Genomic DNA, 11,033 nt, shown 5'->3' on the forward strand with positions numbered 1-11,033 from the left:
GATTAAAACGCACTTTTCTAATGACCTTTAACACATGGATTTGTAGTCCCACATTAAAGAAACTTTAAAAAAAAAAAAAAGAAGTAAATAACAACTTTAAGAGTGCACAAATGGCCACAGAATCTCGAGTCTTGCCTATAAATGCTGACTGGTAAAGGTTTGTCTAACTCAGTGCAAAGAATTGCATAGGTCTAACCATGGCATTGCTCTGGAGCCAGTTCATGCCTTCTGCCTAACACAGACACACAAAAAAAGCTCTAACTGCAGTACTTTGCCAAAAATCTGAACAACCCTTCAGCGCAGTGAACATTCATACAGCGTTCTTCTTCTAAACCCTTAATCCTCAAGAGGCAATTCTCATTATACCAGCAAGAGGCAACCACGCTTAGCTCAAAGATGCACCACTGATAGCTAATTAGTGTCAAAGACACTGTGTGTGTGTGTTTATGTGTGAGCGTGTGTATGTGAACGCTGATTCTTGACCCCCAGTGTCAGGCTACGCTAAACAAGAGCCGTGGGTGAGTCATCCTATTCTTTTTGGCCCGCAAAGCATCTTGAGGCTTAATGTGGGATTGAGCCCGTTTGTAAAGGATCCAACTCACCGAGACACGGTGTAAAATAACAGATGGTCGTTGAATGGTGGACTACCTGAGCGGTGGAGTTACAGCAATGTGAGGCCATCGCAGGGCAGCAAATTATTTGCTTTGGTCTAAAAATATGGGAGCACTCATATTTGCTCACTGTGGTCTCATATGTATATGCAGGAGTGTTATCCTGATCATGCAGTGGAGAAGGATGTTAAAAATGTCTGAACAAGCCAAAAAAAAAAAGGCACTCACGCATTGAGCTGGATTTCCTTCCACAGAAATATGCCAATAGGAGTGTGGAAAGACGAAGAGGGATCGAAAGAGAAGGCATTACGAAGAAACAAAACTGTTTTTTACATCTAGTGTCAAATAGCGATGTGAAAAAGTATGTTGAAGGTATTTAGTCAAATCATTTTTAATGTATATAATATGCATGTTTCATATATATCATCATGGGAAATAATACCGGTGGCACATTACAATGAAGAATATTAAACATAACGCAAGCAGCCCGATGTGGGAAATACTGAAATGTCACAGTGCTCATTTTATCACTCTGCTACATTACTCACAGAGTTATATCAGTCATCAAGAAGTATACAACAGGGAGGAGAACCAGCGGCTCGCCTATTATGTTTTTTTAATGATGGAGTTTGAGAAGCAAGTCTCAAAAGGTCAACCACATAAAAAAAAATATTTGAGTACATCTGAATTCTGCAAAGAGCTGAATGACAGTCCAAGTCCCTCTGTCATTAAGCATGTTCAAAATGAAAAGGAGGAACTAAAGCATGTTTTTTTAATCAGAGAAAAAGAGATTAAATCAGTCCGAATGCTGTGATAGACCAATCACAACAAAAGAGGCAGAAGTAAAACATCTCTGCCTTCCTTACGATCTACATACACAGATTAGGTTCCCCTTGTGGCTATAAATGTATCACAGCTGACCTGAGGTCAACATTTAGGAGCAACAATCAATCCTGCTTCTGGTTTAGGTGTTGTCAGGGCCGATGGCTGACAGCTAAGTTGAGGGAGTGCTCGTGGGTACGCTGGGGGAGGAGCTCATCTGCTGGGGGGGTGCAGAAGGCTGGGCAGAGGTGGCTGAAACAGCACCTCCAGGAACAGTTTGTGATCCTTCTCCTTCCTCAGCACCGGCTCCTGCAGCCTCATCTTCTTCATCCTCATCTTCGTCATCTGTGTGAGAATTAAGGCAAAAAAGGATGAAGGCTGGAGAACTACAACACTGAGGGGTGTGAAGCAAATTAAAGCCGTAATCTCTGTTCCTTTACCTTGGATGAAGTCGATGCTCCGCAGGGCCTTGCCCTCTTTCTTGAAGTCGACTTTGTAGTGATCCATACTCTCGTAGCCAAACTCTACTTTATCCAGGTGCGCTGCACTGGATGCCTCTTCAATCCTGAGCACATACGTCTCATTTAGGATATTCACAGGACTAAATGTTGCCTCACAAAGTCATGGTAACACGTCTTAAATATATTCAATCTGTGATGTTTAGCACGTTTGGCAAGTTATTTCAGGATGCCACAGCAGAAGATAGTGATTTGCAACATTTCACAGGATTATTTTCCACAGCTACCAGAGGGAAGGTGTGACCTCGCTCTATTAGAGTTGTGGTTTTATGTGTAAGTGCAGATGTAATTAATCATGGGAGTGATTAAAAAACATTAGCTAGAAAGGATTTTGACTTTTACACTGGCAGTGTAGTCTCTCTCTTTTTTGCAAAACCCCCTCATCTTCTTACCAGTGCAATTATTATTATTGAAAAACAAACAGCATACTTACTTTTTGAGGAGAGGCTTTGTGTTCTGAAAGACACAAGGGAGAGTTCAACTGAACATGCACATAAAATACTGATAAACTTTTATGAATTGGCTAAAATTATGTCAAATTTAAACCCCATGTGGTAGCAGCTCTGACCTGCAGGAATAAAGCCATTTCTGGCTCATCCATAGTCTGGATCCCCATCTCCAAGATTTTACAGCTCTCCTCCAGATGGTCTCCATATTTCCTTGTCAGGCCCCGGATATAGTTTACCTTCTCTTCCTGTTCGCCTGTCACCTTCTGACTCATCTCTCTCTTTTTCTCCTCCAGGATAGAGTACAGGTGGTCAAACTTTTCACAAACCAGAGTCTTCTGTCTCCGACTGTTCTCCTGTACGTGCGTGAACAAGTGAAGAAAACACCCACACACCCACAGGGAAACATTATAAATTCTGCAGGTCCATTCTTTATTAATGAGTTCTGGGTGGGAAATGTAGGCAATTCAGTTTCAAAGTACATTAGAATTTCAAAATGAGAGAAAATGCGGTAACTAGTTGTTGTTTTCATTCTTCGGATGTCTAAACACTGCAAAATTCCTTCCGTTCAGTTGGTGCCATGTGCATGACGCCACAGCAGTGACACACGGGGGACTGGAGTCACTCCAGCTTCCTCTCTACTACGTCCAACTGTGGCACGTGAACCATAAGAAAGCTGCCTGTTCTCGCCCTATCAATTACACTGCTCGTTTTATTGTCCGCGGAAGTGGGTCGAAGGCAGAATAGGGTGCTCTAACTAGTGTATGTGGACCCAGCGTAGGGGAAAATATGAAAAGGGGAGATTAAAGCAGTCCGTGGAACCAAAACATTTATTTTCCTCTTACTGCCTCTCTGTCTAAATCTCGCAGATGGATAAAAGCAGAAAGAGTGGCCGTGACAAGGACACATTACATCAGTTTGGTCGTCTGTGCAGGTGCATTAGTGTGTGCACGGAGTGAGGCTTGCTGCGTGAGTGAGTGGCCAGGCACTGCAGCAGTCGGACACTGACCTCTATGGCACGACAGGCTTCCTCTAGCTGACTAATGATGCCCTGCATCCTGTCGTTGTTACCAACCACCATGGCAATCCCGTCACTCAGCTCCGTCTAGGGGGCAAGGACACGGCAGCATGACTACAGACTCAAATCTGGGGTAAATCTATGATTATACTATGATATACTTCATGATGAAACTGTAAAAAACACATCACCATGGCTGACAGTATTCGTAGCCTTTGTAAGCATCTCGGGACTCACCTTCTTCGTCTGGTAGATGCTGCTGAGAGGAGCCACCTCGCAGTCTTTGTGGGCTCCAAAGACCTTGCACATGGAGCATGTGGGCACACCGTGGGTCACGCAGTAAATGTTGATCTTTTCGTCCTCGTGAATATCACACATGGGCGTTTCTTCCTTTTTCTCTGGTGCTGGTTTGCTGCTGTTGAGGTGCAATGAAAACAGCGGTAGTGTCCTGTGATGCTACACATTTGACCGCATACTGATGTGACATGCAGTGTCAGTTTGATAATGTCACTGTTACACATCTCGGCATCTCAACAGCTTATCGATGACCCATCAGGTGTGCCCTGTCATTCACATGCACTGCCAGCACTGTAATCAATAGGTCATCATCATTGCTGAGTAGTGTGGGAGCAAGCATACATGATTCATGTTTATATAGCTTAAAAGTTTTCCCCCCTTCCTTATTTCTTAAGTTTATACGTCACACCGTCAGACAAAGATTAAAAAAAATGCAGTTTTTAAGTAATGATTTCATTTTTTTTTTAAGTGAAAAGGTTATCCAAATGCACCTGCCCCGTGTGAAAAAGTAATTGTAAAGCTTTTGGCGATGAGTCTTTCACATCACCTGTCGAGGAATTTTGGCCTGCTCTTCTTTGCAGAATTGCTTTAATTCAAACACATTTAAAGGGGTTTTTTGAGCACGAACAACCTGTTTAAGGTCCTGACTTTGAGTAGATTACATTTGCTTGTTTTTAAGGATAAACGTCACTCTTTGGAGGATGCGAATGTTTACATTTTAGACCGAGGAGATGGTTTAAAAGATGATGACGGATCATTAACAACACCAACTGTCAACCACCTACAATGCAGTCTCGAGATCCGTTTCCCACGCGGCTCAACACCCACTCACGCGTTGCATCAGGTGAACTCAACGGGTCAAATAATGTGGTCTCACGCAAGATCTCGCAGTGATTTCATCTGAAGCCTCAGGTGGTAACGACCCACTCCTTTCTTCCCAGTTTGGCTCGTGTGATGATGGACATGACTACTAGTCGGGCAACGATCTCCTCTTAAGGGGAAATCCCCAAAAATCTGTGTGGATGACTACCGCAAGTAGAAATGCCCTCTCACCCACTGCAGATCTCTGACTCAGAAGCCAGTGTTTCACTTCCTGCTACTATACTTTACTGCAGTTTCACTAATGAAAACATCCTCCTGTCAGACATGAAGAATTCTTTTCATTTTCTGTTATTTTGACAAATGTCTGATCTGTCTCACCTGCTGGATTCTTGTTTGAACATGTCAATGATATTCTCAACCAACAGGTTCCTCTGCAGGCCGTAAACACCATGCCTGTCCAGAATCACCTCGTGTCTGCAGGACGGGCATCGGAAACGGCCACCAGAGGTCAACGAGCCGCTTCTTGTTGGAAGGTACGGGTTTGAAGCCTGTAAACAACAACAAGTGAAGCTCTGAATAATTACATTGTTTCACTCAGCAGTTATGAAATATTAATCCAGGGGATTAACAGTCCATAACACAAACTTCAAACCACCATCACTAATATTCAGTCCACATGTTTGTAAACAGAGCCTATGGGTGTTAAATTGATGTCACTATTTGGGTCTTTGATATGTGAAAATTCAGACCAACTTTATAAATAATTACCAATTTGAGCCATTCAATAGCTTACCTGGAAAACATCATTGGCACATTTTCTGCACAGGTTGTGCTGGCAGGGTAGGATGACCACAGGCTTTGTAAACATTTCCAGGCATATTGGACAAATCAGCTGTTTCTCCAAGTTGTCCATGGTGTCAACGATTTCAAACACAACTAAACAACTTAAAAAGTCTGAAAAGTTTAGTATGAAATCCTTTCTAAAAGCAGTCTATCATAGGCCCAGCTTCAGGCTAAGTAGTAGGCCTGTTACGTTTGTCCTAGAGGGTGTAGACTCCTATCTCCTCTGTGTCAGTTCTGTTTTTAGCAGCTACTGCTGTCACGTCTAAGGTTGCCATTTTTGCCTTGTCCATATTTGAAACTAAGTAGGGCAGTGCTGAACAGCAGCCCATCCCCAGCCTCTTCTACGCTGGGTGCAATGTAGCTATGCGTTTCATAGGGTGGGGGCGAGTGATTTAGCAAGAGATGCAATCATATGACCCATGTGACTTTTAGATCTAAAATTATTGATAGCATCTGAAAATCTCTACTGAAAACACGTAGTACTCGGCACCTTTTTACCATGTTGCCAATCAAGTGCCAGCTTTGCATTAATGTTAACTTAGCACAGGAAGCTATCGAATGTGACTTCCGTCAAAGTTTGGAACAGACCATTACGTTAGAGGGAAGATAACAGCGCACAGGAAAGGTTTGTTACAATAATAGGTTTGCTGGCTAAGTTCCTAATTAAAGGAGTGATGGTGATTATACCTAGCATTAAACAAACTATGGCATGTGTTAAGCGTTTTTTGCACATGGGTATTTACACTTAGAGAACAGCATAAGGACGACACCATAACATTGGGTGTATTCACCGCATCCTTAAAAGTAGGTGATAACTGCTACTATTTTTTAAAAAAAACAACAGAAAAGAACAATTCAATTAAAACATTTTGGTGTTTGTTAGCATGTTAAAGGCCTTACATTGAATGAAAATGAAAATGTTATTGGAGAATGCGGGCATCGATCCCGCTACCTCTCGCATGCTAAGCGAGCGCTCTACCATTTGAGCTAATTCCCCGGTACAGAAGTTGCTCGTCGTTTGTATATTTATTGCTCGTGAGATACGTAGTCGTTCCAATGTGGCGGTGTAGTGTTTCGGATATCATGCCGAAATACAGTGCGGTAAGGTAGCATTATTAAGCTGTCTAGGTTACCTCTAACGAATATGAATAATAACAGTTTAATAGCTGCTAAGTTATTGAAAGGCTCGCAATGTTAAAGTTCCTTTGGGGGACACCAAGTTACTTGAGATATGTGGGGAAACTCTTACACCCAACCATTTAGCTCAAGTGGAAAACAGTAGCGAATGCAAATTTCCGGAAAACACGTTAACCGAACAGGGCGTCCGCTATATTTGCCGATCTTATAAATACACATGAGTTGGCAGTAGTCGTCAGCTCCCTTCGATAGCTCAGTTGGTAGAGCGGAGGACTGTAGTGGTTTCTCAGACATCCTTAGGTCGCTGGTTCGACTCCGGCTCGAAGGAGAGAGTATTTTTTCCCCCCACCCGAAATTCTGAGCGCTTTTACAAATTTGCTAAGAATTTCTGTTCTATGAAGCTTCTCTAATCATTTCTTTTAATGAAAATGCATATTTCAGATGTTGAAAAAATGGCTAGTATTGGCAGTTAATGTATTTTTCTAAAAATAAATGCTAATCCATAAAAACAGATTTGATGATTTTTTTTAAACTTTCCCACAGAATCGAGTAGATTTTTTGGGTGGATGAAAGATAGAAGTGAGCTTGAAAATGTTTGGCACTGCACTGCCTGCAGTGACGGTCTAGTCAGCACAAATACACAGCATATCCTGCAAATCTGCTGTGCATGTTAAATAAAAAATGATCACACCTGCAAGCACTCTGTTCAAAAAGGGAATTTAAAAGTGATTGTTTAGTGTTTGATTATCTCTCCACTCATGATGAAAACAGACTTTATCACTTTGTTTGACTGTGAAATGACTTACAAAGGTGCTGCGAACATATTCAGATGGATGACTCAGAGACCGTAATTAACAGTTGTGTGGAGGACTGTGGCAAGCGTCACACACTAATAAAGCGCCTTTGTTTATTTCTGTGCTGTTGCACGATTGTTATTCCTCCGTCCACTGATTCTCATTAGCGGTATTTCAATTACAAATTAAAACCCCTGTCCTCTGCTAATGGAGTGCTCATCGTCATGAATCTGCATGAGTTCCTCACTTTATTTCCAAATATTTGTCACGTCTAAATGCCCCACGCAAACGAAGCAATTAAAGATGCACTTTTTCAAAACATTTGACCTATACAAAAAATATTTACATACTCTTGAATTAGAAACTCAATGTCAAAGCGAACGTAGCAGGATCCTCATAGTGGAAGCTTCTGACCCATTTGAGCATACCTCCTCTTTTTCTTTTTTCTTTTCATCTGACTCATACAATATGACATCTGCCTTCCTCGCACCTCTTTTCCTTTTATATAAAGCCACATGGATGTGCACACAGTGCTTTTCATGCAGAATCAATGAGTCATATTTAAACATTTTAGACAGATGTCAATACTGAAAATGAATGAATGTCTCTCTCACACTCTCTAATTTGTCTCTTTGTTTCATTTAGTGTCCCCTCCGGGGTTTGCAAGTTAGGAATCAACTTTAAGAAATGAGAAAAAGGTGAAAAAATAATAATAAAATGGGGGGGAAAAGGATGAGAAATATACACATTCAAATAGTAAAGTTCCCATCTCTTGTGATTTGCAAGTCTATGTAAATGTAAAACACCACTCTTACTAATTTTTGTCATTTAGCTTTTCATGTGTGTCTCACCCAGTTTTCCTTTCTGTTGATGTGTTTTTTCTCTGTGATGTACTACAAATGAAGTTTTTAGTCATTTTGTGATGCTGTGGGCACACCACTTTATTCAGTTTTAATCAGTAACCTCTAAAAAGGCTGAACTAGCATGATTACATATTCATTAGCGACAAGCACAGGCTGCTCAGATGCTCGCCATTTAGATAAAAGTGAATTCAAATGAGATCAATTAAGAAGATGTTCTGGGTTATGTCTTTGTGTTTGAAGTGAATTCATAATTTTTCAGCCATTACTATCTGACTCATAATATTGCAGCGCCTGTTAGTAAAAATCCAACAAAGATTGACAAATTAAGAGCAGTGTGGAGATTACTTGGAGATGAAAGGCCAATATGAATGCCAGACAGTGCTGCCTTTGAGGCTAAAAGCTGCCAATTTAAAGAGCACAGTGTGAAACTCCTGTTCCCCTCTTTCGCTCGGCGTTGGTAAGCGGTGCTTTGCGTGAATCGTGAAAAAGGTCTGCATGCACTGCCAAGGCCATGAAATACACCTGCGCTCACACATAACCGCACACATAAGATGTCTACAAACTCATAAGCAAGATGAAAGTGTATAAGGGACCAGAAAAGGGAGCAGAGCAAAGGGTGCCATCTGTTCACTTGTATGAATATTTCAGTTAGGTGGAAGTCATATTGTATTCACGCAGATGGCAAGCAGTCAGTGCCTGTGATTTAAAAACTCTGCGAGCAATTCCAGATAATGTCCATTTCTTCTTCATCTCCATATCTGTCCTAAATCATCCACTGAGCTGAGAGTCTTTGGGTCAGAAAAAGTATGATCATACCCTGGAATGAATAGTAATTTTAAAGGTAGCAGTAATTCACCGCGGATTCGCTTGGGATGAAGAAATATTAACGTCGAACAGTAATTAGCAAGACTTAAAAGGTATTCCACCTGAAATTAACACAGACACCATCAGCTAGGCTTCACATTATTTTTAAATGCCAAGGATGTAGTTAAATAAAAAAGCAAGGTCAGATCTTTATCCATTTATGCAACTTCTGGATAGTTCAGGTCTGAACTAGTGATACTCTGGGCAGTTTCGAGGATTTGCCGTCACTGTGAACAAAATGATAACGCAGGCCTGTTTATGATACTGTGATACTATGAGCAGTACTGCTGAGGTCATACTGGGGTTTTTGTCTGGAGTTACATACAAAGAGATACAGCAGCTGTACGCCAAATATTTATAGTTGATTTAGCAGCACCATTCACATTTATTTTCTCCAAGAAATAGAAGATCCAGTGCTCGGTGATTACCCTGATTACATTTTTAGTGAGTCTTCTTAGTTATCCCAGCTAATAGATCTTTTCTCTGGCGTTTCCAGATGCACAGCGATGATAAGTTATAAAAGAAAACTACATGCGGTCCTGTGTACTGTTACAGCCAAGAGTTTGGATAATATAAGATGTACTTCATTGTAAAAGTAAGGAATCCCCTATCATATGAATAAATGAGCAGGAACCTTCCTTTAAGGTTAGCAGTGAGGAGGCGTGCCTCTACTTTTTGGTATTTTTTTTAAAGAATGCATGTCAGATTATCCTCTACAATGCTTCCAGGTTCATCTGTGCCTGTCGGACCTTAATAGCTTCTGGTCTGCAGCCCTTTAGCAGATCAAGAGCGCAGTACAGTACCTTATTCTGTTTCTTTTAAATGAACAATATCATGAAAATCTAATTGGGCATAATGGAATATTGTCACACTGTGTAGATATAGCTTACTTGTTTTAATCGTAATAAATAGAAACGTTTTCTAGTACTTCATTGCTGTGTATATATTTAGAAGTTATTTTTGACCATAACTTCAAAACACAAGTAGTAGTGTGTAAATGAATACAGATCATTTAAGCTATGAAAATGTTTTAATATTTCTTTATATTTTTTGTTTGTTAGTGGGATTAATGGAAAAGAAATTACAGACTGGGATCCATGACAATATAAGTAAAGGTCAGGCTTGACTCAACTTAGACGCGATCTCATTATGTGGAGATCACGTCATTTGTGTCATTTGTGATCAAGACACAAACTCACCGAGTCACTTTCCAGCCATGTTAAATTACTTAAAAATACTCAAAACAACCCACAAAACTCAAAGAGTGACTCTGAAAAAAAGGCTCAGTCAGCATTTTTCCAGTAGCCACATTATCTTTGGCTTTAGAGTCCGTCCCCTATACAGGCCACTAACATCTGTATTAAGATCTTATTTAAAATGCACCTTTCATGCTGTTGTATAATATGGCTCAAAATTGCACAACTTGGCTCAGTTGTGTAACAAAACATGTCAACCTACAATGTTTTAGAGCAGAAAAATCCCAATCTTGTCATCCACAAATTGATTGAGCTGGACTGGGTGATCCTGAATCCTTCCTTAGTGTTTCTTCTTCACACTCTTTGTGTGCTCACACACACCACTCCTCATTTAACTACTTATTATTACTCCCCTGCTCTCTTCCACAGTGTGTCTTTTGTCCCGTCTTCTTCTGCTCACACCCGTGGTCATGGCAGATAGCTGCCCCTCCCTGAGCCTGGTACTGCTGGAGGTTTCTTCCTGTTAAAAGGGAGTTTTTTCTTTCCACTATCGCCAAGTGTTTGCTCAGAAGGAGTGTTTGATTGTTGGGGTTTTAACTCTGTTATTGTAGGGTCGCTACATTACAATATAAAGCTTCTTGAAGCGACTGCTGTTGTGATCAGTTCAATAAAACTGAACTGAACTAAATGAAAATGAAAATGGAGTTAGAGTAAAAATGTGCCACACTCTTTCTGGGATAACTCAGTCTTTGTATGAGTACAGATGGATAAACAGATGAACGAGATGCGATAACTCTCACTC

General features: G+C 40.9%; 1 protein-coding gene and 2 non-coding genes across 3 annotated transcripts; 1 reads left to right on the top strand and 2 right to left on the bottom strand.

Annotated features, from left to right (window-relative positions):
• Nucleotides 1-986: 986 nt before the first annotated feature.
• On the bottom strand, nucleotides 987-5,902 carry trim55b (tripartite motif containing 55b). Its single transcript, XM_085172746.1, has 8 exons — nucleotides 5,328-5,902; nucleotides 4,913-5,082; nucleotides 3,653-3,830; nucleotides 3,407-3,502; nucleotides 2,520-2,753; nucleotides 2,385-2,407; nucleotides 1,874-1,998; nucleotides 987-1,778 (listed from the first exon to the last, which is right to left on the bottom strand). The coding sequence occupies exons 1-8, from the start codon at nucleotides 5,445-5,447 to the stop codon at nucleotides 1,606-1,608; spliced, it is 1,119 nt and encodes a 372-aa protein (XP_085028872.1). The 5' UTR covers nucleotides 5,448-5,902; the 3' UTR covers nucleotides 987-1,605.
• Nucleotides 5,903-6,301: 399 nt separating this feature from the next.
• trnaa-agc (transfer RNA alanine (anticodon AGC)) lies at nucleotides 6,302-6,374 on the bottom strand. Its single transcript has one exon. It is a non-coding gene; the product is annotated as a tRNA-Ala (tRNA).
• Nucleotides 6,375-6,756: 382 nt separating this feature from the next.
• Nucleotides 6,757-6,842, top strand: trnay-gua (transfer RNA tyrosine (anticodon GUA)). Its single transcript is given in 2 exon segments — nucleotides 6,757-6,793; nucleotides 6,807-6,842. It is a non-coding gene; the product is annotated as a tRNA-Tyr (tRNA).
• Nucleotides 6,843-11,033: the final 4,191 nt, after the last annotated feature.

This window comes from Neolamprologus multifasciatus, chromosome 9, assembly GCF_963576455.1.
Source record: "Neolamprologus multifasciatus chromosome 9, fNeoMul1.2, whole genome shotgun sequence".
NCBI classification, from domain to species: Eukaryota; Metazoa; Chordata; class Actinopteri; order Cichliformes; family Cichlidae; genus Neolamprologus; species Neolamprologus multifasciatus.